The following is a 27,423-nucleotide window of genomic DNA, read 5'->3' on the forward strand; positions in this document are numbered from 1 at the left end:
AAAACAAATCTCACACATATATGCTTATGATTCTCAACTGGTTTTAACATCCCCGGAACGAAGTGACTTCTACCGGCGAAGTCTCCGATATGTGTTGTGTTACAAAAGTTGCAAGTCATTGTTTATTAGTGTTCAAAGTTAGTAACTGATCATACATACTTACTGGTCATAGATACTTGCTGTTCAGAGTTACTTACTGCTCATAGGTAATTACTGATCATCGTTAATTACTGGTCATAGATACTTACTGCTCATATTTAATTATTGATCATAGTTACTTACTGCTCATATTTAATTACTGATTATAGTTGTGCTTACTCTTAAGTATGTTCCAAAACAAATCTCGCACATCTGTACATATGATTCTCAACTGGTTCTAACATCCCCGGAACGAAGTGACTTCTGCCGGCCAGGTCTTAGAAATGTGTTGTGTTACAAAAGTTGCAAGTCATTGTTTATTTGTGTTTAAAGTTAGTAACTGATCATACATACTTACGGGTCATAGATACTTACTGGTCATAGATACTTACTGTTCAGAGTTACTTGATGCTCATAGATACTTACTGATCAGAGTTACTTAACGTTCATTGCTACTTACTGATCATAGTTAATTACTGGTCATAAATACTTACTGTTCAGAATTAATTACTGGTCATAGATACTTACTGTTCATAGCTTATCTTCAGATCATATGATTTCCAACTTGTTCTAGCATCCCCGGAACGAAGTGTCTTCTGCCGGCCAGGTCTCAGAAATGTGTTGTGTTACAAAAGTTGCAAGTCATTGTTTATTAGTGTTCAAAGTTAGTAACTGATCATAAATACTTACTGGTCATAGATACTTACTGTTCAGAGTTACTTGCTGCCCATAGATACTTACTGATCACAGTTACTTAACGTTCATTGATACTTGCTGATCATAGTTAATCACTGGTCATAAATACTTACTGTTCAAAGTTAATTACTGATCATAGATACTAACTGTTCATAGCTTATCTTCAGATCATATAATTCCCAACTTGTTCTAGCTTCCCCGGAACGAAGTGTCTTCTGCCGGCCAGGTCTCAGAAATGTGATGTGTTACAAAAGCTGCAAGTCATTGTTTATTAGTGTTCAAAGTTAGTAACTGATCATAAATACTTACTGGTCATAGATACTTACTGTTCAGAGTTACTTGCTGCTCATAGATACTTACTGATCACAGTTACTTAACGTTCATTGATACGTGCTGATCATAGTTAATCACTGGTCATAAATACTTACTGTTCAAAGTTAATTACTGGTCATAGATACTTACTGCTCATAGCTTATCTTCAGATCATATGATTCTCAACTGGTTCTAGCATCCCCGGAACGAAGTGTCTTCTGCCGGCCATGTCTCAGAAATGTGTTGTGTTACAAAAGTTGCAAGTCATTGTTTATTAGTGTTCAAAGTTAGTAACTGATCATACATACTTACTAGTCATAGATACTTGCTGTTCAGAGTTACGTACTGTTTAGAGTTACTTGCTGCTCATAGATACTTACTTAGCACAGTTACTTAACGTTCATTGATACTTGCTGATCATAGTTAATCACTGGTCATAAATACTTACTGTTCAGACTTATTTACTGGTCATAGATACTTTCTGTTCATAGCTTATCTTCAGATCATATGATTCTCAACTTGTTCTAGCATCCCCGGAACGAAGTGTCTTCTGCCGGCCATGTCTCAGAAATGTGTTGTGTTACAAAAGTTGCAAGTCATTGTTTATTAGTGTTCAAAGTTAGTAACTGATCATACATACTTACTGGTCATAGATACTTACTGGTCATAGATACTTGCTGCTCATAGATACTTACTGATCAGAGTTACTTAACGTTCATTGATACTTGCTGATCATAGGTAATCACTGGTCATAAATACTTACAGTTCAGAGTTAATTACTGGTTATAGATACTTACTGTTCATAGCTTATCTTCAGACCATATGATTCCCAACTTGTTCTAGCATCCCCGAAACGAAGTGTCTTCTGCCGGCCATGTCTCAGAAATGTGTTGTGTTACAAAAGTTGCAAGTCATTGTTTATTAGTGTTCAAAGTTAGTAACTGATCATACATACTTACTGGTCATAGATACTTGCTGCTCATAGATACTTACTGATCAGAGTTACTTAACGTTCATTGATACTTGCTGATCATAGGTAATCACTGGTCATAAATACTTACAGTTCAGAGTTAATTACTGGTTATAGATACTTACTGTTCATAGCTTATCTTCAGATCATATGATTCCCAACTTGTTCTAGCATCCCCGGAACGAAGTATCTTCTGCCGGCCAGGTCTCAGAAATGTGTTGTGTTACAAAAGTTGCAAGTCATTGTTTATTAGTGTTCAAAGTTAGTAACTGATCATACATACTTACTGGTCATAGATACTTACTGGTCATAGATACTTGCTGCTCATAGATACTTACTGATCAGAGTTACTAAACGTTCATTGATACTTGCTGATCATAGGTAATCACTGGTCATAAATACTTACAGTTCAAAGTTAATTACTGATTATAGATACTAACTGTTCATAGCTTATCTTCATATCATATGATTCCCAACTTGTTCTAGCATCCCCGGAACGAAGTGTCTTCTGCCGGCCCAGGCTCAGAAATGTGTTGTGCTCCAAAGTTGCAAGTCATTGTTTATTGGTGTTCAAAGTTAGAAACTGATCATACATTCTTACTGGTCATAGATAATTGCTGTTTAGAGTTACTTACTGCTTCAATTTTCTTAAATTTGAAATTGAGTATGCAGACGTCTAATATCAATACAGTTTTTTCGACATAAATCGAAATGGGCTTTTTGCGCCATCTATTGTAATTTTTGCGAAGTGGTATCGCCGACAAAATCTTTTGTATAAACCTATAAGTATGCTATGAAAAGAATACGTAGAAATGAACATTTTACTTATGTAAAATACTGTAGAAAGAATATCATCAAGGGCATGTTCAGATAAAACTCTATACACTTATTTTTACTTATTCAAACTAAAAAATAAAAAGTTTTTGAACTTTGCAATTTTTGTAGGGGGACATAAGCTAGTTGGAGTTGCAAATTAGCATTGCCAGAGGCCGCCTCGGCAGCCAAAAAAACCGGTGTCGAATTTGTTTTCAATTTTTATTATCTAAAAATTGTATATTCATTTTTCTCAATTTCTCAATAATATTTTGTATAGAAAAATTTATTAAATACTCCACCTCCCCATATTTATAGAGATGTTTCCTTATTAAAATTAAAACATAAATTTAATATTGTAGATAGAGTTTATTAATCGAGATTTTTGTTTTACATACATAGTACAACTTAACATAATAATATAATAATATTACTATAAAAATTGTAAATTAATTTCTATAAGTAATAAGCTATCTTTTATATCTGATAATCCTTAAATTCTAATCTTCATCATATTGACAAATAAAATTCCTTTTAATGGAGCCATTTTCCACTCTCATGCCACCGTTAAACAAGTTAACATACCGCTGACTATCGTCATCATAAATGGGTTCACCCGGAAGCCACCTGAAGAAGGTGACCCTTTCACCTGAGGTTTCCGATTTAAATTCACCTTTCTTTACATGATCGTTGATATCCACCCAATATACATGATCCGGATTGATTTCTCCTTTAATGGCTTGAAATTCCTGATTGTTTTGAAAGGACGCCAGGTGACAACCCATTTGGCGACAGGATTGGGCAGCAGATGTCCAGTTTTGTGTCACATTATCTTCGATATAGTAGAATTTTAAACCTATTGCTTTAAATCTGTGACGTGCCTCGATTTTGGACAGTATTTTCCACATTTTTGTGAGTTGGAATTGGATGTCCTTTTGTGAAGCTAACATTTGTTCCTTAATATTGACCAGGCTTTGCTCGATGGCTTGAGGGATGAGTTTCTTGATAGTAATCAGTCGGACATTCATAATTTTCTGAATCTGCTGAATTTCCTTATTTTTCTTGATCATTTTATTCTGAATTTTAATCCTTTCATGAAGTATTTTCTGCCGGCTGTCGACCTTGACTAACCAATCTTGAAGGACTTTAGTCGTATTAAGTTGGTCTTCTTTCTTATTCTGAAAATCCTTTAATTGGCTCTTAATCTTTTCTTCATATTCATTAAATTTGTTGAAATTCTTCTGCTGCAGGTCGCCATAAAATGGCAATAAGCATTTTGAAACAAATTCACCGCATTTAATGGATTTATTAATAAAAATGCACATGGAACGTGTACTATTCTGAGATTTTGTCAAGAGTCCAAAATGATTTAATGCTATTATTGCACAAAATAAACAAATAATTAATTTACACATTTTATTTATCGGAGGAAAAGTATCTACACGCTAGGGGAATTGGTTTTGAATGAATAAACCTCCGCTTGAGGATTGTCTCCTGTCTTTATAGCATTTTTTAGGGTGTCCTTATCTAGACTACTGCACTTCCTTTAGCAACAGACAAAGACAGGTAAAATAGTTTTTAGGAAATACCTGTAATTCAACCAGTTTTTCCTTATCACTTTATTAGTCATAGACTGGATATTTTCCATTGGTCAATTTTTTTTGGGAAATATCTAAGTTTAAAAAGATCACAACTAAGCCAAAAATGCCTTAATTTCAATTCGGAAAGCTTTTCTGTGTTAGTTTTTATTAGGTTAACAAATCTGCATACTGACTTTTATAATTTAAGAAATTCGATTTTTTGTCAAAATTTGACATTTTTAATGATGTAACCCCTTATAAAATTTTCAAAAAATTACAAAAAAAAATTTTTTTTCTAACTTGGCTAGAAAGATTCGCCTGTTGATGCTGATCAAGAATATATATGATTTATAGGGTCGGAAATGACTCCTTCATTGTTTTTCAAGCTTCTGATTAATATTATAGCACTCTAAAAATGTGTAAAAATATATAAAAAATGTAGAAAATTTCCCATTTTATAAAATTTTAAAAATTCTCATTGATTTGTTGCTAAACAAATTTGTAATTTAAAATAGTTATAAACTCCCCCCAATGCAAGTATATCGATATATCGATTGCTATTGCATTTCCAGTTGGAGGAACTTTCCATGGCAAGAAGAAGCCGAACAAGTGCAGTAATCCAAGCCAATCAGAAACCACACAAGCAATCAACTCATATTAGCTCATAATGATCTCGTTATTATCATTAACAATGGACGATAAGGTTATCAACAGAACAATCGGTCAAGGGAAGCCCCCCTTGAGTTGGGTAACAAAATTCATGCTTCAGTTCATTTGGTGGAAAACAACAGAACGATGACAACGTTTCCGCGTAGTGAAGTGTTCTTTGTGTTAGCATTTCTCGCGGGGATTCCTCATCCAATTCTGGCTGGTAATGTTCTGGCCGTTTATCCGCACTTTGGCTTTAGCCACTTCAAAGTGGTGATGCCCATCCTCAATGAGCTGGCGAGGCGTGGTCATCGGGTGACAGTGATCTCATATGTGAAGAATGTTGAAGGGAAAACCCTGCCCAACTACGAGGAGCTGCTGATCTCGGCTGCTGGAGAGGATCAGTCGAGTACGACCATTAATTTGGTTCCACTGACGGAGAATACGCCCACAAGATCTCTTGGAGTTCTCTTCAGGGAATATCTAGCCCTTCATGAGGAGGGTCAGGAGACTTGTGAGCATCTCTTTGGCAGCGGTCACATTGAAACTGTGCTCCAGAGACACCAAAGCAAACCCTATGATCTGCTACTCACTGAATATTTCAATTCGGATTGCCAACTGGCCTTGGCCAAGTTAATGAATCTGCCAATTATCGGGTTGAGTACTTGTGCTCTGATGCCCTACTATTACGATCGCATTGATCTGCCGGATACACCCTCGTTCATTCAATCGGAATTTGTGGGCTTTGCCGGTAGTCTCAAGTGGCATGAACGCCTGCTAAACTTTGTTCAAGCCAAGATGCTAAAGTATCTGTACAAATATCACTCGAATCCGGCGGATAACGAAGTTATTCGAAGGTATCTCGGAGTGGAAATCGACGTAGAGGAAGTGGCTCGCAAGCAGACTGCATTTATATTTGGAAATCAACATTATTCCCTAATGGGCAGTCGTCCTCAGTCATTGCAATTTGTGGAAATTGGTGGAGTTCACATAACACAAAAGGCGGAAAAGGAATTACCGGAAGAAATCACTAGGTTCCTTAATCAATCAGAAAAGGGTGTAATCTTCATAAGCTGGGGCTCCATGGTCCGTGCCTCAAGTATTGATAATGAGAAACTGGCAGCCATGTTGCAGGTTCTACAAGGATTACCCTTGAGGATCATATGGAAATGGGAAGAGGATCAGAAGGTGAAGACACCCAAAGTGGATTCCTCGAAATTTCTATTTGTAAAATGGGCACCACAGTTGGCTTTACTTTGTGAGTGTTACAAATAACCTAATCTTTGCTTATTCCGGGTTTTCATTAGTTTGAAAACCGGTTAAGGGTCTGAATTTACATATCTACTCAAATCACCCTTTTAGGTCACCCCAAAGTCAAGTTATTTTGGACCCATGGCGGTCTCTTGGGCACTACGGAATCCGTACACTGTGGCAAACCCATGCTTGTTACTCCCATTTATGGCGATCAATTCTTAAATGCATTTTCTGTGCAAAATCGAGGAATGGGTCTTAAGTTGGACTATGAGGAGATTAATGTTGATAACCTAAAGCAAGCCTTTAAAGAGCTTAGCAAAGTCAGGTATAATTATAATAATTATATAGTTACAAAAAGCTTTAAATACAATATTTCCCTTGCAGTTACACTGAGAATTCTATACAAATCTCAAAAGTTTTCAATCAACGACAGCAAACGCCTTTAGAATTGGCCGTTTGGTCAGTGGAACATGTCATACAACATGGCTCTGTGGCCAGTAAGCTACTTCAATCTCCAGGAATTGAGCTAAATGGTTTTATCTATCACTCTTTGGATAGTATACTCTTGATATTGCTTTCCCTTACTCTCCTAATCCTACTTTTAAGGTACTTTTGTTGTAAAAAGGACAAACCTAACCAGCTAAGAAAGAAATCAAAGACATCTTAGCACAATTGATGGTAAAAATATAAATATATGCATTAAGTTAATAGTTAAATTAAGAATTTGTATGGATTTTCCTTCAATCAGTAGCGTAGACGCTGCATACAGTCACGTCGACACTCCTCGTAGGTCAGAAAATTGTTCTCAGTGGAGGCACAGCCGGTGTAGTAGAAGCTCTCACAGTTTCCAGTGTTCTTGTTAAAGGCATAACGCAATTGACGTCCTCGGCAGAGGCCAGGTGCCTTGGGTTGTTTACAAGCTGCAAAAATTAATTATTTGAATTATTTTGTTTATACAAAAATATATTATCTCAAGAAAGAACAGTTATTTAGTAAGCTGGGATGGATTTTAGAAATGCTCACCGTTTTTTTAACCAAATAAAAATATAATACCTTAGCAGGGTATTCTAATTTTAATTAAAAGCTTGCAAAACAGTGAAGGAGTAATTTTCGACTCCATAAATCATATATATTCTTGATCACCATTAAAAACTGAGTCGATCTAGCCATGTCCGGTTAAAAGAAAATGTTTTGAAAATTTTCCAAAATTTTATAAGGGATTACATCGTTAAAATTTTAAAAAATGTACAAAAATGTTGATTTTTTTAATATTAAATTTAGTATGCAGATTTGTTAACCATCTAAAAACTAACACAGGAGTGATTTCCGAATTAAAATTGATGCCCTTTTGGCTTAGCTATGAGATTGTTAAGAATTGATTTGTTGAAAAATTGTGGTATAAAAATATACATTACATCGTTAAAATTATCAAAATATTATAAAAATCGTTTTCCGAATTGAAATTAATGTGTTATTGGCTAAGTTATGATATATTTTACATTCAATTGCAAACTGCAAGGGAATACCAACTTTGCCTTCCTAAAACTAGCTTCGTTTTTTGTTTAAAAATGTAAACACTATTCTGTTCCACCTTTTATTTGGTTTATCTTATTAGTACTCACCGACTACCTCTTCAATCTGTCCTCTTGTATGATTCTCCAAGCTCGGAAGAGCCATCGAGAGGCTAACCAACAAAATCAAAAGCAGCCATAGTTTCATCCAGCTCCGTATTGAAAGCATTTTGAATACATTCATTAAAATATAAATTGAATACTGTATTCCAAAAAGTATTCTGCTTTAGTTCCGGTTTTTTTGGTGTAATTTTAGAGCTTCAATTTTCCGTTTGTTCCGATCTGCACAAGCTTCGTCGACAGAATGTTCTGATTTTAATGTGTTTTGCACTTTGACAGATTCTTCTCAGCTTTCTCCGGTTGCTGCGATTCGTTTTTTTCTTCCGTTCTGAGCACGTAGCTGAGTTTACGTTTTCGTTTTCATTTTAAGCCAAATTCATTTTCATTTTAGCGTCTCTTTTCGGTCTTGTTGCATATTTTCCACTGCACTCTCTGTCCGGGCGAGTGAAAACGTGTTCCGCAGACAGAAGCACCGATGCAGGAAGTACCTTGGTTAGGGTCGCTTTTGAGTGGGTTTTTTGTTTAACAAAAGTGTGAACACATATTGTTTATAACATTTAGTACTTAAATAAATTACCCTTCGGTTAGCGTATGTCATAATATGGCATATTCCTTATCAGTAACACCTAAAACTAAAAGGAGTTTTGTAAATTGAATAATTCTAGTTGAGATAACCATAAATACTCATCGCATAAATTTGTTTATTCAATTTCTAACTGGTTTTTACTTAAAAAAGACGATTAAAAAGGCATATTATTCGTACAAATAATAGAAAATGACACGCTAAGACTAATGAAAGATAGAAGAGAGGCTAGATAGGAGCTTTAACAAATGGTTTTTGGGGTTTTTATGACAGACAATCTGCGGTCAGATGTTGCTTTAAAAAATGTTCTTACAGACTATAAGGCAACCGTGATAACAATGATTCCTAATAATTATGTTAATAATATTTAATAGATACGAATAGAAAGAATTTTATACAATGCACATGGCTAACAGAGAGGACCTACTTACAAGTTATATCAATTCCTTTCTCCATCTTCCTCTTCATTACAAAATAATAGTTATAAACTCGTTAATAAATTCATTGCGTTGCACATCATCATGGGGGGATAACATCACGGAGACGTATACATATATATGTCTAAAATCTAAATAGGGCCAAGACGATGGTTTATGTTTAAGCCCTTGGCCTTGCGACTGCTACTTTCTGTTTTTTTTTTGTGGGCAGCTTTTTCTGGGTTTCCGAGCTGCTGACTGTTGCTATTGGCTTTGGCGTACATATATGGCGCACTTAAGATCAATTTCTCCTCATTTCATGCTTGTAGCAGAAGCCTTTTAGAGAGCATCGTCTGGGAGGATTACCCTCTAGAAGTCCTTGTCCCAACCAGTGACATCATCTGGCGGCGGACCCTCAGGATCGGGGGGATAGTCGTCAAAGTTGCCCGTATCCACTACGCTCTTGACCGAGGGCTTTATGGGTGGTTCCAGGGTGCAATTCTGCAGGCCCCACCAATAGAAGCCATCGAACCACCTAAAGAATAGGAATTAATACCTACATAATTCAGATTTTAAAGGTTTTATATCTTACTTGTGCTTCTGGATCTCGCTAATGCCGCCACGTTGGTAACCCAAACGCTCGGCGGGATTATCGCGACACAGCTTCTTGATCAGGTTGCTGGCATTCCGTGTGATATTCCTGGGGAATTCAATGGCATCGATGCCCTTAAGTATAATGTTGTAGGTGCGCATGGGATCCGAGCCGGTGAAGGGTGGGGTTCCTGAAAGAATATAAATATTTATTTACTATATAGTTCAAGCTTAGTCTCCTGTTACTCACCCGTCAGTAGCTCAAACATGAGCACTCCCAGTGACCAGTAATCCGCACTGATGTCATGACCCCGATTCAATATCACCTCCGGAGCCACATACTCTGGTGTTCCGCAGAATGTCCACGTCTTTCGGCCTGTCTGCAGTTTCTTGGCAAAGCCAAAGTCCACGAGCTTCACATAGCCACGTTCATTGAGCAAAAGATTCTCTGGCTTCAGATCGCGATAGATTATATTCCGCGAATGCAGATAATCAAAGGCTTCCACCACGCAGGCGGTGTAGAACCGGGTGGTGCCATCATCAAAGTTACCCTTATCCCTCAGTATCGTCCAGAGCTCACCACCCAGACAGCTCTCCATGAGCATGTATAGGTACTTCTTGTCCTTGAAGGTCTTGAAGAGCTTCACAATAAATTGGCAATTGGCCTCGCCCATGATCTCCTTCTCGGACATGATGTGCTGCTGCTGTCGTGTCTCCACAATCTGGGATTTCTTCATTTGCTTCAGGGCAAAGGAGCGCGAGCTGTCGCCATTGGTTTGGACCAGCTCCACGCGGCCAAAGCCACCGACACCAAGGGTGGCAATCACACGTAGATCGGTAAGGTTAATGTCACGGAATTCCTCATTGATCCTATAACGATAAAATTGGTTATTAATAAATAATTTCCGTGACATTTTCAAGCAAAAAATTTTCTTGAAAGAAAAGCTAATGCGATGTGTTATCAGTGTTGTAAATGATTTAGGGTTGTCTAGGGGGTTTCAGGGTTTTTAATGATTGCTTAGGGTTGCTTCAATTCCCCAAAGCTGCATTTAATTATATATTTTTTAAAATTTCCCACTTACTTTCTGCGCTCCATGGCGCCTTCGTCGTCATAGCGATGCTTGATCTCATCCAGATTAGAAATCAACTGATTGAAGGTCTCGCGATCAATGACCAGACAGCTGACGCCATCAGCGGATTCGCAAATAATATTAGCCGTTCGCAAATCGTCGCTATAAAAAATATTATATACCAATAATTAGCAGGGAAATTAATTAATTAATAACATTTAATAACTCACCCCTGCAGGGCTTTCTCTCCAAAGAAATCACCCTTGCCCAGCATGCGAATGAATTTCTCCTCCTGGGTGTCCTGCTGCTTGATCGTAACCCGCACTTTGCCCTTTGAAATGATGAAGAAGGTATCGCCTCGGGCTCCCTGGCGAACTATATAATCACCGCGCTGATAATGCGTCTCCTCCAAGACATCAGAGATCTTGATGAGCGTGTCATCCGCCAGGTCTTTAAAGATGGGAACACTGGTGGAAAGAAAATCAAACAAAAATTGTTAGTTACCAGGCGATATTAATCTCTTTTCCGTAGTAAAAAGCAAAAGAAAGTGCTGGAGAAGTTTCGATCTAGATAGGAGAATTCCAGGCTAGTGGGATTGGAATCTAATGGCTAGCTAGCTGAGTGACCCACATTCATAGTTCGAACACCTCCCATTCTAGCCCCTCGAGCTACACACATGTATCTACAAGATGCAGCTGCAATATCTAGTATCCCAATCTAAATCTTGAATCATCATCATCATCATGATAATTGCACTTTCATTTTCTATGAACTGTTTTTCCGCTTTTCCGCCACTTTTCGTATCTGGAATGGGCAACGAGTGCAAGGCCTCAATCATGGTTTATTTCTTTTCCTTTTTTTATTATTATTATTTAGCAGTTTTTTTACGGGCGACCAATTAAATGCGATTAATTTGTCACTCTACAAGTTGGTAAAGGAAGGGAACTGGACTTGAAACTGACTGACTGGATGTGGAAGTTGTGGCAACAAACTGGTTGCCAAGTTTGAAAAGAAAATTTCTATGCGTTCGTTGGCCGCAGTTATTTTTGGTTTTGGTGTTTGAAGTTTCGACTCAAGTGAGTTTTCAAGATTGCAAGATTGAGTTTGAGGCATTGCACGTCATACGAATGGACGCCCATGACCATGACGACGATATGCCGATGATGACTATGATGTTGCACCTGAAGAGCCGTCTCTTTTTGCCCATTTGCTGGGAGAAAGTTACTTTACTTTTCTTTACTTCAAACAAAACTATAAAAAAACCTTGCTTGCACGATTTAAAACACAAATCCTTAAGCAAAACGATTTTTACATTTTTTGCCATTAGGAGTAATGGCCAAACATGGACTACTCAGTTTGCCTGTATTGATATAATTAAGTGCAAATGAACATTAATTACGCCCAAATGGCAAATAACCAGTCGGCCGCGCACCAAATCACCAATTCCCCAGCAGCGCAAAAGTCTCATTAAAATTCACATTAAATGTGCAAAGATTGTCGAAGATTGGGATAGGAAGTCTGAGAGTCTGGAGGGGTACCCACCTCTTGAGGAAGTCAGTGTACTCCGCCTGGCGGATCAGGCCCGTTCGCATCATGATGGTCTGGAAGCATTGCCGCTCGATGGCCCACAGGTTGCATTCGGTGATGGCTGTAATGGTCGCCGTTCGCTGGCAGTTGTACAAGATGGCCAATTCGCCCAGGACCTTGGCACCCGAAAGGGTCGAAAGGTATTTGCCCTCGCGGGATACCTCAACGCGGCCATCTGGAAGAGGGAGAGAAAGAAAATCGTTAAATTAGTAGGATTAATATGGATATATAAAGGTAGAACTATCCCCAAGATTGATCTAGCTAATCATTGAACCTAAATTTGCTTCAAATTCATCATTAGTTCCTTTGCTTATCAAGAAATTTAAAAGGATCTCTTCCTTAAAAGCTTCTTAAAAGATTCCAAAAAAGGTTTCTTCATCAGTTTCTCCATCTCCTACTCAACCCTTACCCTTATCCGCTTCCTCTTCCTCCTGCCCCCCACTGGACTGCTCCTTGAGATTCCCGGTACGACGACGTCGTGCATATGTATGCACGGGAACGATGAGGCGAGGACGTGGAATGCAAAAGCCACCATTCTCGCCATTGAGATCCTTTGAGCTGCCATTGCTGCTGGCAGCGGGCGAGAGGCGTTCCATGAGAGGACTCTTTTGGCGAATATCCTTTGCCTCCTGCTCCTCCACCTTGAGTCCCTTCAGAGCCTGCTCTAGGCTATGCCGTCGCAGCGATGTTATAGACTCCCTAGGTTGAGCTACGCTTCTGCTAAACGAAGTTGATTGTCCATTGGGCAACCGAATGGTGGCATATCTCTGCACAGAGGTCTGGGAGCGGGTTAGGGGCTTCGATACCACCCTCCTGGGTGGCTCTGGTGGCGGTTCCCTGGGCGGGGGTGGTGACATCAACCTCTGCGGCTGCTGACAGATTACAATCTGTTCGTGATCCTGATCATCGGCTGCAGAGGAGAATGTAGAGTATGTTGCAGAGGAACCACTGTGGCTGAGATTTTTCTGTGATTTATGAAAGGCCTTCGAGGGTGATGTCCTCAAGGTGGCATAACTGGGTGGCTGTTGCACCATCATGGTCTGAGAGCGACGCAGGGAGGGTGGCTTCACCGAAAGCTGTTGCCGGGGACGTGGAAGACGGGCTCTTTCCGTAGGATCCAAAACGTAGTGATTGACTGCGGGTGTCGTCTCCTGCGGCTTCTTTTTCTCCTCATCCGGTTGGGCTTTGATCTTCTGATGATGGTGATGATGATCTTGCTCCTCGGCGACCCAACCATTGTGCTGTTGATGATGTTGCACGGGTGATGGCCTGTAACCATTCAGCTCCTTGATGGTGTTCACTATGCATTTATCCCGCGATTGCTGGGATTGCTGCTCCAACTGTCGGATATTCTCCAAGGCTATCTGGTATTTGCTCAAGGCAGAGATCCCATCGAGGAGGAAACTGCTCCCACTCCCCGCCGAGCTGCTCTGCCGGCTTACCTTCGAGGGGGATCTGTTGAGGGTTGGGTATGTGGATTGGGGCTGCACCTGGGGCAGGGTCTGCGCCTGGGTCTGACTGGCAGCCCTTAGCCAGTTGGCCTCGTACAGTGCCCCCATGGCATTGCTGCCTTCCAGCGAAAGACTCGCGTCGACAGCTTTGCCTGGATAATGTTTAATTTTCATTACGAAACACTATGGCGGCGGGTTTTCTTTTCGATTTTGTGTCGGTTTTATGCTTTTGTTGTTTTTGAACAAATTTCACTTGACCAGCGGCAGCGGCCAGCAGACGTGCTTTGTTTTCACGTTTGTCTTGGCTCCTCGGTTTAGTTTATGTTTTTGTGTCTTGTGTTTGGGCGTCTTCTTTCAGTTTTTTGCATAACTCTTGGGGAAGCTTTTTGAAATTTCGCGCACGGAATATTTGAAGAGTCACAGAGAAACACAGAGAAGGCGATGGTTCGATGGTTAAAAGGCCTGTAAAGCGGGTAACAATTTGTATTTTGTATTTTGTTATTTATTTATTGTTATTGCAAAATCTTTTTTTTTTCCTTGATGGCTGTTGTTGCTGTTTCAGTCGCTGATCGCTGTTTATTTATATGTCGTAAACTTTCCATGTTTTTTTTTCTTAGCGGCTTGCCACACGTTTTGTGCATTGATTGTTTGTTTATGGTTAGTTGATCCTACCAAACTTTGACAAAGCTGTACAGTACAGTGGTGAGCAAAATAACAGCAGTCATTGAACTAATAAATGGTTGCCATATGTAATGTATGTACCAAAACCCCCAGAGCATTTACAAAAATATTTAAAAAATCAAGCGAAAATTATTTAAAAAACAGAGCTGTCAAAGGGAATACAAAATATATATTTCCTTTAGCATTCGTTGGTTTTTTTTTGGACTTCGTATACCAGCAAGAAACCTCAAAATATGTGAATTTTTGGTGCATTAAATCGATATTCAAATATTCAAATTTTTTGGATAAATCGAAGATTTTGAAGTATCAAAACTAAGCCAAAAATTCATTAATTTCAATTCGGAAACCATTTCTGTGCTAGTTTTGATAGGGCTAACAAATATGCATACTAAATTTTTATAATTTAAAATGTTCGATTTTTGCCAAATTTTGTAATTTTAACGATGTAACCCCTTATAAAATTTTGAAATTTTGGAAAATTTTTAAAAATGTTTTTTATCCGGACATGGATAGATCGATTCGGTTTTTAATGCTGATTACGAATATATATGGTTTATAGGGTCGGAAATTATTTTTTAACTGGGTTTCTTTATTTCTGCTTTGCTTACACATTGCAGGAAAAGCATTTAGATTGTAGCTAAAGAGAAATCTTCTTTTACAAACCCTGCCAAAAACGAGAAACCGTATTTATTATTTCTATATACATTTTTGAAAATACTAGCTATTTTCGTAGAACTCCTATCATTTTATCCCCAATTGTGCCGCCAAAATGACAACAATCTCCACCGGATTTTGGGGAATTACGCAGAAAAAAACTTGATTTCTTGCAATAACGCCACAAGAGCAATTTAGCTTAAGTTGCAAATTAATTTCGGGCAATTGTTCGTTAGCAGCGTGAGAATGAGTGAGTCGCGATTTACTTTTCGACATGAAACCTCAACTTTTAACTGCCAGCTGCCAACTGCATCGAAAACTTAATCATCATTCACAAATTAGCTAATAATTGTGAATGAAAGTGGAGAAGAGAGGTGACAATTGGCGATATTGCCACAAGGTAAACATTAAATAAATAAAGGCGTTCCCCACAGACAGAGTGACGTAGTCGCGAGATATTAATGCATAAAACCAAAAAATAAATAAACACTGTGACCATCGGTGCCTGGGCTCGAAAAAATGGAGCGTGACTCTGAATGGAAAGGGAATTGATGTTGATGTTAACTCCCAGGGATGTTTTGTAACGATTTGTGGATCAATTTACGCTAATTGATGGAGCAAACTGACGCAAATGAGCTCTTGACAGACTGTTGAACTATATGAGAATCCATTGTGAGTCATGAACTATTATGGGAGATCTGCGGGCGATCCATCAAAAATATTTATTAAGAGGGATGCAAATTTCAGTCAGTATTTACCAATTATTTTAGGAGACGCTTCACTAGAAAGGAATATATTATAGGTTTTACCAAGGAAACTAAATAAAGTTGGGAATTTAAGGGTGTGTTTAGTAAATAGAAGATACCAAATTGGTAGTAAATCTTTAATATATAAACAAGCAGAGAAAATGTCATAATGGTTATTGCAAACACTGGAAATTTCCCTGGCTTCTCAAGTGGAAAAGTATCTTTAAGATAATACAGCTGACAAATATATTCTTTAGGTAAATAAATAAAATAAAATTCTGGGAGATTTACTCTCATTTTAATAGTAAAGCAAACGTTGATAGTTATAGGTATTAAAATAGAAATCTAAATAGTAAAATGTGCTAAAAGCATCATAAATATTTATACCTTAAACATGTCTGGGGAAAATATCCGATAAAAGTATCTCAATAATAAAACTGAATACCCACAAACAATCGATTGTTATTAAACGTTCATGATGTGTTCACGTAAATCAAACAAATTGAGTTTTTATTTTCCCACATAAACTAATTGTTATTGACGGGCGAGGATGCTTTCAAGTAACAAATTCCTCAATTTGCTATCTGCCTATTTACGATCTGTTATCTGCAATCCAATTGAACACGCTCAATTGTCGCATAAACAGTGAGTGAACAAACAACACCAACTACAAAACAACAAATTACAAACTGTGATCACAAAATAGCCAAACAATGATCACCTTCACAGGGCCATTAACATGATCAATCGCAGAGTAAACAAAGACCGAAATACACATTGGTGTTGTTGAACTATTCTCGTAACTAATAGAAAATAAATTACCTGGTCTCCAGTTATTCATTTGCGTAAAACGAATGAACTTCCTAGGAAAAGGGGGAGAGATAAATCGAAACAGAGAGAGCGAGGGAAAACCGAGAAACCCGAGAACCTCTTATCACTACGTGGTTTTTCGAGAACAACTCGTGCCTTGGGGCATTTACACAGATAAGAAACCCGGCACTGATTGCCTGCCTGCCTGTCCGAAAAAATCAGACAACAATTTCTGTAGAGTATTTTTCCGAAAATGAATGGTGAGTTTTTCCCAAAAAAAAAAAAATATATATATATGTACCCCCAGTCTTTTTGGGGTTCAACGAGTTCATCGTGGGTCGAGTTTCGACTCGTTTGCTTGGCGGCTTTTTAAAAATGCGGAAATCCGTCAAGCCCAGCTGAGCAGCCAAACAAAAAACAAAAACAAAAAAAGAGAAATAATATATGAATGTGTACAAATTGAAACTGCAGACATTTTTCGCAATGACCAAGAGTCTAACTGGCTTCGGGCCATAATGGATGAATGTTGCGAGAGTGGCAAGGTCAGCCACTGTCTGTGGAATCGCCGATTTGAATACAATCGCCGGGAAACGAGAATATCCGCTAAACAAAAAATAAAATAAACAACTTTACTTTTGCACCGAGGAAAAAACCATAACAATAACACACTGATAATGGGCAACACTTATCAATTTATTAACCATGAATTAAGGTTAATCGTAGGAAGTAAATAAAATCGATTCTCGTGGGAACTCTCCTCAATAGGAACTCTACAACTTAAAAAATAAATAAAAGTTACTTAACATTTTAATTATTTTTCGCCAAGTGCATTTTAGCTTTTTTGCCTTTTGGGAAGTCCGGCTATTTATAGAAGTTAACGGATCTCCAGAGCAGGGTTTTGCTTCTTTTTTTTAAGGAAACCTCGATTAAAGCCAAGTTAGTCACAGACCTGAGCTTGTATGCCAAGGGCAGCGGACTTGGATTCGGATTCGGATTCGGATTCAGTCCAAGTCACTCTCGGTTTTGCTGCTTGGCAGCGCTCTTTCTTAATTATACACACAAAACATGATTTGATTTTTTTCTGTTGTTGTTTTCGGTACCGCCCTTTCGACTGACAATTATGGCCTGGCAAAAACCGACAATGGCTTAGTCACTCTTTTTGACCGCATTTTGGCACAGAGACAAGATCAGCGATCCAGCTGGCTTGTAAATCATCATAATAAATATTTATGGCTTCAGCTGTGTTGCTGTGCCTTAATGCTTATGAAAGTTTACTATGAAGAAAGTTATAAACAAATAAAATGACGAGGGAGGAGGCTAGATTGGAGGGAAGGGGGAGAAAAGATCGATCTTTTGTGTATAAAATTTAGATTGTAGTCAAACAAGAATCGAAATGGGATTGAGTCTCGGGAATCAGTTATTATTATTCCCGCAAATTTTGAGAGCGTGTTCCCTCTCTTTGTTCAATTCGATTTCGTATATATAATTATATATTCTGCGATAAAGCTGACAAACGAGACAATCAAGTGATCTATATATATAAGGTTCTCTGGACAGATTCGTGATGGAATCCCAAGCTCAGACAACAGATTAGATTGGAAAGATCAATGGGGAATGCCCTAAGCAAAAGCGGTTCTTTTTCTGACATCAATAAAACTTTCATAATCCTAAAAATTTTGGTTACTTAAAGAAACAACATAAGGTGACATTTAAATAAAGTAAATTAACATCATAAAATGCCCATAGAAATAGCAATAGAAATTATCTCCTTCCGATTTGCTGTCTTGCCATCATTAACTTTCGATTAATCAGTTTGAAAAAATGCTTCTGGTGGTGCCGGTATAATTAATTAATTAACATCTCTTCTCTTTTCTTGAACATAATAGAAAATGCATATTATTATAGATATGCGTAACATTTTTAATAATATTTAATACATGCATTTTCTCAGCTTTTTTTTAATGTTTCTTCTACAAAAAATGATCAACAATTTCCCTTTTAACCATGAGGCAATTCGTTCCACTTGTTTTTGATCAACTATGCATTAAATTTCCCAATGATCTGGTAATGTTCCCCTCTGGCATTCATTTTCCACTTTAAAAATTACCAAATTAAAGAAATTAGACCTGAACAAGAAGCTACAGCAAACCGTTTTTTGGGTCAATTGGAAGAAACCTCTTCTGAAATCCAACATCTGTTGGCTTGAGCCCAGTTTCTCAATGATCTTGTGATCCCGTCTAGCAATCATTTTCCACTTTTCGCCTATTTTATTACTCAATCAGTCAGTGGAGCGAGCATAAAGCCAGAGTATAGTTCACTTGGCATGTCAAAAGGCAAAATGCAAAAACTCGTTAGTTGGCTTTGGCTTTGGGTTGCTTGTAAAAGTGAGAGTGAGTGTGTTGGCTTGGTTCCGGGGCAAATCCAGAGTTCCAACCGGTCTGTTTCCCCCGCTAACTACTAACCTGACTTAACACAAGCTTAACCTGAGGTTAGGCAGAACAAAGGAAGTCGAAAAGACAGGTGGGGAGACCTGATTTCAGGGCATGACATTAGCTCACAGAGATGTTGTGATGATGCTTCATTCGTTTTGGGGTTTCTTCACACGATTTCTAGTTCCCTTTTCTAGTTATAAAGTTTTTAATTACATTTTTGCAGAATTTCTTTCATTCTTTTGGGCCATATCAGATTCTGTTGTTGGGTTTCATGTTCTCACATTCCTGCACGATCGAAACCAAAGTGTTGACATTTGGCATTATACAGTTTTGCTGCTATATAATTTCTGTATTTCTACACCATTATTTTCTGTTTCTGCTTTTTATTTTTTTGGGTTTAATTTTTTCGGACCAATGACCGAAGACAAAAAATACAAATCAACGGAGCAAAGTAACTGAAACTGAAACAACAACAACAACAGCTGCTGCTTTTGTAGAGGAAAACCACAAACCGGAATTCTTCAAGTGATCTTTTTTTTTTTGTTGTTGTTCAATTCGATTTCGAGCAAAAAACAATCCAAGAGTCTCTGTTTTCAGTGTCTCATTCTTTGCACATTTACGTAGAGTGTAGTTTAATAGTAGTTTATTTTCAAACAAATTCACTTTCACTTTTAATTAAATGGTATTTTTCCAAGAATTTCCCAGCATAGTTCAAAGAAATTAACACGGATTTTTCCTGTGACCGACTGCTGTGTGCGGTTTTTGTTTACTCTGAAATTTTAGTAGAACAACTACCGCAACTAGAGCTATTTATATATATTTTTTTATGTAGGCATTGTTGGAAAAATAGCTCAAAGGCGGCATGTGTGTGCTTTATAGAAATGCCATTGTAACTGTCCGGAATGTGCTTTATTATTACAACTCGCGGCGTCTCTCGATTTCGCAAATAATGCAATATGCAAAACTGAAGACCAAGAACCGTAACACTCACTGCGCCGAATCACGAATGCCCAAGAAATCACGATACAAAACGGAACGAAACACGAAGTGGGAGTATTTAAAACCCTTGTAACACCGCTTGCAAGGTACAACAACAATAGCAATGAATCCAGGTGCATTTATTTTTCCGCAACCGAGCGCGCAGGCGCCTCACACGTTTTCTTGGTGCGCCTCCGACTGAACGAATGAGGAGTGTGAATTGCGAGAGATCGGTCGAGGGAATACAAGTATTATTTATGCTCAGGCATTATTCACTCACTCGGTTTCAACTGAGAGATAGGGGAAGAAGTCAGAGAGTACCAGAGAGCCAGAGAGAGAAAGAGCGAAATCTACACAGCGAAAAAATACGACTACAATGAGTCATCATGTGGGAATAATGTGATCTTGCAGGCAGATCATTTCTTTATCATGTGATTGTTATATTATTATTTAAATTGCTTAATTAATAATATATTAAATCATTATTTTGAAATTATATTATTTATAATATAATAAATAACTATATCATATCAATTTATTTATATTTACCCTTGTAGGGTATTACAATTTTAGTCAGAAGCTTATAATCCTGTGAAGGAGTTATTTCCGACCCCATAAACCATATATATTCTTGATCAGAATCGACAGCCAAATCGATCTGGCTATGCCAGGTTGAGAAAAAAAATTTTCAACATTTTTTCATTTTTCGAAAAAATGATAAGGGGTTACATCATTAAAATTTGCAAAAATTGACAAAAATTTTAATTTTTTAAAACATTAAATTTAGTATGCAGATTTATTAACCTAATAAAAACTAGCATAGGAGCGGTTTCCGAATTAAATTTAATGCATTTTTGACTGAGTTGTGGGTTTTGGAAACATTGATTTGTCAAGAAAATTGTCATATAAAAATATAGACTTTTGATTTGATCCTATAATTCAATAGCAATCTGCAAGTTCCTTAAGATAGATGCCTTTCTTTTTAAACTTTCTCTCTGTGGAAAAGAGATAATGCAGCAGCTTTGCTTTGTTCGTGGGTGAGAGAGCAAAGATCGAGAGATTTTTCCTATATGTGTGTGCGTATCTGAAGAGAAGACTCTCTGAGAGAGCAAGCTGAAAACATAGTCGAAACATAATACACACACCATAACACAGGTACAAAACTCAACAAAAACAAGTGCTGTGCACTGATAGAAAAAGTATAGTAACAATAAACCAGATTTAATAAAAATGTTCCCCTTATGATACTGAAGAATTCGTATATAAAATGTAGTTTTATCACCCCACAAACATTTCTAGTTAATTTTTTCAAGAAAAAGTATTATTAATTATAAAATCGTATACTGCATTACTAGTTATAACTTGACTTCTCCCAGTGTAGCTATAGGGTACATGCGAACTGGTTTGGCCATAAGAGACACATCGATTCGCTATGCAAATCTGAAGAAATACAAACGTTATCTTTTCTAGAAAACGTAACAATTCATAAATGGAACAATGAATTCGCAGAAATAGATTATTGATTAAGTCCAGTGACCTCAGTGTGAAATCCAAAATAAAATCTTACTATAAAAGTTGCCGGAATTTTTAATAAAATATTTATTTACTTTGACTAGAACTAATCAGTCAGCAGCAAGTTTAAAATAAATCAGACATCATGGCCTCAGATAGTGAAAATGTATTTTAATCGGCAAGCGGAACTCTTATCACAGAAATATATATTGGAGGTTTCCTTTTAGGAATTTTTACAGGGCATTAAGAAATATCAACGAGACTGAAACCTCTGCCAAATCTCTTCAACATCTGCTGGGGATTTTTCACTTGCTCTCTCTCTCTCTGAAGTATCAGATGCATCCGATGAGATATGAAGAGGTATCGTATGTGATATGGACAGATGCCGTGACATCTGTTCATGGGATCGAGTACGGATACCGTCGACTCGAGAGGCCTCCAGCCTCAGGTTAAGGAAGCGGAAAATCTCAGGCGAAAGATTGAGGAAGCATCCGCTCTTCACATTCATCTCTTTGCCACTTTTGGATGCTGCATAATATTCGACTGTTGATTATCATCTTTATTACGTTTTATAAGCAAATATAGTCATCAGTTTTTGGGGTCCCATACCGGGGTCTCCTCAGTCAGTGCAATTAAAATGCTAATGTCAAGTACTTAAATGAATATAATTTAACAGTAGAGAGACGCTCGCTCTCTAGCTCATTCCACACAGAACCCAAGCGAGACCAAACCCATTTCGGACAAAATATTTAGCCATGGAGTTTGGAGTCAAGAGAGCCCAGTGTCGTAGCACACCCAGAAATTGAGTAAAATAAATCCAAGACAAACGCAGAAACGTGCAAAAAAACTATTAAACAAAATGTTAAGCGAAAAATAAGAAATAAAAAACCAAATCGAAAGGAAAAACCCGCATTGTTTGCGAGTCGTCGTCGTCAGGCACAGCCACTGACATTTCGCTGAACTTCTTCCACTCCGCCGGCTGCGGCGTGGGTGTGACCATTGGGTCTCCCTCAGTACCTGGTCCCCTGGCCTCCTCTCTAAACACAATCCCAGCCCAAAAGAACTCAGGTATTTCACATTATTTTTCCTCTCTGGTCGAGACACACACGTGCAGTTTATCTGCCACAACGAGTTGCCACGATCTTGGAAAGGGGCAACGTTAAAATAGAAAAGGAAAATGAGAAAAACTAAGTGTGGGCGAAAATGTAAGCGGAGGGAAGGTAAGGGAAAACCATGTGGAAAATGAAGAAATTAAGAAATTAAAAAACTAGTTGAACTAGTGCGAAATTATATAGATTTTTACATGGAAATTATTACTCTTTATAATATTGCAAGCTAATAAATTAATTCAAATTGTTCTAAATGCATTTCCCTTGAATTTTAAATACTATTTATTAGAATAGATTTTTTTATTTTACCCTTAGAAAAATGGTTTAATTTCTAAATGATTTTTCTTTGAACTTTAACTATTATTTGTTTTGGTATTTATACCCAAAGAAAAGTAGTTTAATTTACTTTGTAAAAAATCATATAAAATCTACCTTATGATTTATAGATTTTAATGGACATAAATACATTAATTGCTGATGACTAATAGATTTTAATAATAATTCTTTTTGGCCTTAAAAACATTCCAGGCAGGTCAAAAGAAATTTTTCCCCTCCAAAAACATTTTACATGAATTTTACATCATAAATGTTGCCTACTTATTGGCTGAAAATATAAGACAGCTAAGCCTTTCATATCTGGAAAATATTCGGGCAACTTGATAAGAGAAAAGCTTTGAAGAGGCAAAAGGAAAAATTAACCCTTGAAATTATCACTCATAATTATTTATCAATTTCTAAATTTCCTCCTTAATATGGGTGTATTATTCCTTCCCCTTACAGTATATAAATTCTATAACTTCTTTGAAACCCCATAAAAAATTCGATTTAATTATAAAAACAATCACTCACCCTCCATAACATAGACAATGCTGCCAACATCGCCCTCCTTGATGATTAGATTCTTGGCTGGATACTTTACAGGGTACATGCAGTCGACAATTTCACGTATTTGCATCAGATCCAGATTCTTCATGAAATCATTATCCAAAATGGCAGACTTGATAAGTTCACGGGAGCTGCAAGTAACGATATATAAACTCAATTAGTTTTGTGGCAAGAAGCTGTAGCTGTCAATGGACTCGGTCCAATTAATTTTCCGATCGACACATATAAATCGTTTTATCTTTGGCCACCACCAACTAGTTGTGCCACCAAAATTATGGCCCCCATTTGCGCTTTTTTTTTACCTCGTTTCGCTGTTTTTTTCTTTCTAGTTTTATTTTTAATATATCCAATATCGTATCGATGGATGTTGGCATGTGCGCAAATCGACCGATATGAAATTAATACAAATTTGAAAATTGTATGCTTCGATCTTTGGTTATGGAGATGGAGGTGGAGATGGAGGAGTTGGACCCGAGTCGAGCCATGTCGGCAATGCCTGTAAATGTCAAATGACTTTATCTGTCAGCGAACTTGACAACTGGCCCGGGCCAGTGGAACATTAATGGGAATAGAAAGAAGTTGGGGGCTCGGCGGATATAAATTGGAAGCCAGAGCCAAGCTAGATCGTGGTTGATTAATTAAAGCCAGTCAGGCAGAGTGGAATCCAGTGTGACCAACACTATGTGTGAAGCAAGCTGCCAGTTTATTGACAGCCACTAAAAGATTACTTTTTGAATGTAAACTCAATCAAAAAGATGGTTAATTTCTTTTTGTACGCTTTTTAAATAATTAAAATTATATAATTTAAAAAATATGTAAACATTTTCTAACCCTTTTCTTTACAGAACCAAATAAATAGTCCCACACTGATATATCACCAAAAAGGCGTTGGCACAGGCTGTCATCGCCGCTTTGATTGGGAAGCCAATTTGTAAGTCACATTTTTGGCAACGATTCAAGCCAAGTTTGGGAATTTCTTGGAAGTTGGTAGGCGCAGGTGAAAAAAACCCGCTGCCTGATTGCCCCGAAATGTGGTGATGAGTTACCTCCTCCTTCGTGGAACGGACTGGGGGGAAAACTGCACCGAACTCAGAGCGACACCTGTGGCGCCCGTTTGGCGGGTACACTGCATAACACTCACAATTAAAATTTAATAAAAAATCAAAAATAATAAAATATGTACAAAAAATAAACTAAGTGAACCGTGTCTAATCGATACGCTAGTCACGACTAGTGAGTCTAGGAAGCGACAATCTGTATAAAACATGCTAAAGTATTAGATTTCAGAGCCCCAAAAAGCCGAAAAAATGGAAACTAGTTTTCCTAATGGAGTTGCAAGCAAAGAAGAAGAAGGAGGCGCTACACTAAGAAAATTAAACTAGTAGCAGTTTAATTGCTTTAAATTCAACCAAATTATAATTATAGAGATAAAACTAAGAGCTTTGTAATAAGTAAGTCTTAAAAAATGTAATAAAAACTACTCAAGTTGTAAAAATACAATACAGGTTTAGGGAAACTAACAAAAACCCAAATAAATATTAAACTAACTAACTAATTTCCTACCATAAGGAATATATAAATCCCTATTTTATTTTTACTTTCTTCAAAACTTCTTTAAAGCCTTTTTGGATCAATTTATTCTGCATTTACTTTCCTTAATTTATGAGCTCAAGTTACCCTAATTTGGCCGAGTGTATAAGTGTTGCCGGAGGTGGTGGGTCGTCGCTTTCTGCTGTTTGCCCCGTGGGGTTTATTTTTTGCCAACGGAGCATTTTTTCTTATATGCTTAAATTAACATTTTCCTTGGTTGCACCACGCAGATACGCATGTGGTGCCACAATGGAGGTGGTGCCAGTGGTGCCAGTGGCTCGAGGGTACGAGCCAAAACAATTAATAGCCTCAATTAGACCTACGGGGCTCGGCCGGATCGCCCCAGCGTTCCAGTTGTCGGAAGCTATAACCATTCAAATGGCTATATTTGTGCGTAAGTTCAATTTGAAATGTGTGCCAAGGCACAAGGAATGAGATTCGGCTGCACCTTAGGAGATGCACACGGAAAAAAACGGTAATTAAAGCAAAAATATGACCTTATATAAGGATTACCTTAAAAGAGGTTATATTTGTAATCCATTTCGGAAAGGTATATCAAAATACCCCGTAGGATATATAGACAAATATATTGAGATTAATATCATGTCCCAAATATCGTAAACTTTTATATTAAATTAAAAAAATAATAGCGTATTGATAATTAACTAAAAAACGTTATCCAATTAATTTTTTTTTTAATTAAGTTGGTCTTATATACCAGACAGAATATCGATTTATTTATATCGAAATGTTAATAATAACAGTATCAATATAATAATATTTTCTTTCATCCCTATTCATTTTGACTATTAATAACAATATCAATATATAATAATATTTTCTGTAAATTCTATTCCTCTTGATTATTAACAAATTTTATTTTTAAATGGTACCTGACTAATATTTTCTAAATTGAAACTAATTTTTTTATAAAAGCTGACAATAATTTCTAATATTCGTATATTTTTTTCTCTCTGTACAGTCCCTAGAGATATCTCTCGGATACGTGGATCGTTGATCAGTTGCGGGTGCGTTCACAAAACGCTGAAAACCGAATTGAAAGTGCAAATACTACTTGGCGGCTAAAAGATCTATTTGCTGACAATAATAAAGCCAAGTGGCGTCTCAGCTGGGGAATTGAAAATGAAAAATGGAAATTGCGCGTAGATGTCAGCGCCAATGGAAGCGATATTGGGTGGGGCCTGGCTCCACTCGGCTCCACTTCGCACAATTCATGTTGCCATGTTGTGTGAGTTGGCAATCAAGGCCCAGAAAAACACGTCAAAAGGGGAGGAGACTTGTATGCTGGCTAAATGAAATGAAAAATAGCTGGCCAATTTGACGATGTTGAACAAATTAAATAATATGCGATGTAGTTAAGCTACCGGGTAATATATAGGTTTAAGTTAATATTCGTTAATTGTAGATATTTGGGAAAGAGTTTAAGCAGTTCTTCGGAATATTAATTAAGAAGATAATAATCTATAAAAAGTGTTGTTTATAAATGTAAAATATTTGAGGAATTGTATTTTGAAGTAAAAGAAATTGTAATACAAATTCAAGAACTTAAGTTAATATTCGTTAATTGTAGATATTTGGGAAAGAGTTTAAGCAGTTCTTCGGAATAGAAGAAGATAATAATCTATAAAAAGTGTTGTTTATAAATGTAAAATATTTGAGGAATTGTATTTTGAAGTAAAAGAAATTGTAATACAAATTCAATTCAATTCATAATAAAAAGGGTGAATACATACAAATTAAATTGTTATATATCTTAAATACTCCCTTCCAGCTCTATTACCTATTTCCTACATATTTTTCCTAGATCTTTTAAATTGTATTAATTATTCCCTACAAAAAACCACTCTATTTATCCATCTTATGAGACAATAACACCCAATTAAATCCAAAAAATGTCTGAATAAATGACCCAACATGCCTTCATGTCATCTCAACAGTGGACACATGTATGTGCAACGTGTGGCAAGTTCTAAAAGCGACCCCCTGCCACTCACTGAAAACCTCTCTCGGAAAATACTCCCAAAGCAAATTTTCGCACAACTTCATGGCATTATTTATTAGATGGCCCCGTTGAAAGCCAAGCAAAAGTTGGTGTAAAATGGACCCAACCTCAGTTTCAATCCCGATCCCATAGATTTCTGTCAAGTATATACATATATATATTTATATATAATATCTAGAGGCGGTGGTGGAGGCCTACGGCGCTTTTGATTTATGCCATGCAAGTGTCAAAAAATGTCCTGTTGCACAGACACAAGCGTTGCC

General features: G+C 37.2%; 3 protein-coding genes and 1 long non-coding RNA gene across 12 annotated transcripts in view; 2 read left to right on the forward strand and 2 right to left on the reverse strand.

Moving 5' to 3' along the window:
• Positions 1-26,705, forward strand: part of LOC147643420 (uncharacterized) — a 123,184-nt gene extending 96,479 nt beyond the window's left edge. Inside the window, exons 1-2 of one of the 3 annotated variants that reach the window (XR_015272151.1) lie at positions 22,485-22,621; positions 24,393-24,740. This is a non-coding gene — a long non-coding RNA (uncharacterized LOC147643420). Of the gene's footprint in view, positions 1-22,484; positions 22,622-24,392; positions 24,741-26,119 lie in introns of those variants that run through there. The other 2 variants (XR_015272152.1, XR_015272150.1) reach the window with 2 other exon arrangements.
• Ugt36A1 (UDP-glycosyltransferase family 36 member A1) lies at positions 4,172-7,127 on the forward strand. Its single transcript, XM_020950666.2, has 3 exons — positions 4,172-6,415; positions 6,520-6,736; positions 6,796-7,127. The coding sequence occupies exons 1-3, from the start codon at positions 5,305-5,307 to the stop codon at positions 7,076-7,078; spliced, it is 1,611 nt and encodes a 536-aa protein (XP_020806325.2). The 5' UTR covers positions 4,172-5,304; the 3' UTR covers positions 7,079-7,127.
• Positions 7,084-9,198, reverse strand: LOC110182606 (kappaPI-actitoxin-Ael3a). The gene is made up of 3 exons (XM_020950668.2): positions 9,057-9,198; positions 8,034-8,674; positions 7,084-7,331 (listed from the first exon to the last, which is right to left on the reverse strand). Exons 2-3 carry the CDS (start codon positions 8,164-8,166, stop codon positions 7,156-7,158), a joined length of 309 nt encoding a protein of 102 aa, XP_020806327.2. The 5' UTR covers positions 8,167-8,674; positions 9,057-9,198; the 3' UTR covers positions 7,084-7,155.
• The window catches only part of for (cGMP-dependent protein kinase for), a 39,269-nt gene continuing 20,569 nt past the window's right edge, over positions 8,724-27,423 (reverse strand). For 5 of the 7 annotated variants that reach the window (XM_020950661.2, XM_020950662.2, XM_086834856.1 and 2 more), the window contains 7 exons: positions 23,512-23,678; positions 12,245-12,464; positions 10,933-11,169; positions 10,715-10,864; positions 9,883-10,502; positions 9,634-9,823; positions 8,724-9,576 (listed from right to left, as the gene is read on the reverse strand). In XM_020950661.2, coding sequence (XP_020806320.2) covers positions 9,411-9,576; positions 9,634-9,823; positions 9,883-10,502; positions 10,715-10,864; positions 10,933-11,169; positions 12,245-12,464; positions 23,512-23,678 — 1,750 coding nt within the window. In that variant the 3' untranslated portion in view covers positions 8,724-9,410. Of the gene's footprint in view, positions 9,577-9,633; positions 9,824-9,882; positions 10,503-10,714; positions 10,865-10,932; positions 11,170-12,244; positions 12,465-12,698; positions 14,203-19,575; positions 20,288-23,511; positions 23,679-27,423 lie in introns of those variants that run through there. The other 2 variants (XM_020950663.2, XM_020950664.2) reach the window with 2 other exon arrangements.

The sequence above is a fragment of the Drosophila serrata genome, unplaced genomic scaffold (genome assembly GCF_035046125.1).
Source record: "Drosophila serrata isolate PLE 108 unplaced genomic scaffold, ASM3504612v1 contig_275, whole genome shotgun sequence".
Taxonomy (NCBI): domain Eukaryota; kingdom Metazoa; phylum Arthropoda; class Insecta; order Diptera; family Drosophilidae; genus Drosophila; species Drosophila serrata.

What these genes read in the sequence shown, in the direction of transcription:
- LOC110182606 (XM_020950668.2), bottom strand. Translation starts at nt 8,166, where the DNA reads ATGAATGTATTCAAAATGCTTTCAATACGGAGCTGGATGAAACTATGG. An exon ending in ACAGATTGAAGAGGTAGTCG is followed by an intron (nt 7,332 to 8,033) that starts GTGAGTACTAAT and finishes TAATTTTTGCAG; the next exon opens with CTTGTAAACAACCCAAGGCA.
- Ugt36A1 (XM_020950666.2), top strand. Translation starts at nt 5,305, where the DNA reads ATGACAACGTTTCCGCGTAGTGAAGTGTTCTTTGTGTTAGCATTTCTC. An exon ending in ACCACAGTTGGCTTTACTTT is followed by an intron (nt 6,416 to 6,519) that starts GTGAGTGTTACA and finishes TCACCCTTTTAG; the next exon opens with GTCACCCCAAAGTCAAGTTA. An exon ending in AAAGAGCTTAGCAAAGTCAG is followed by an intron (nt 6,737 to 6,795) that starts GTATAATTATAA and finishes TTTCCCTTGCAG; the next exon opens with TTACACTGAGAATTCTATAC.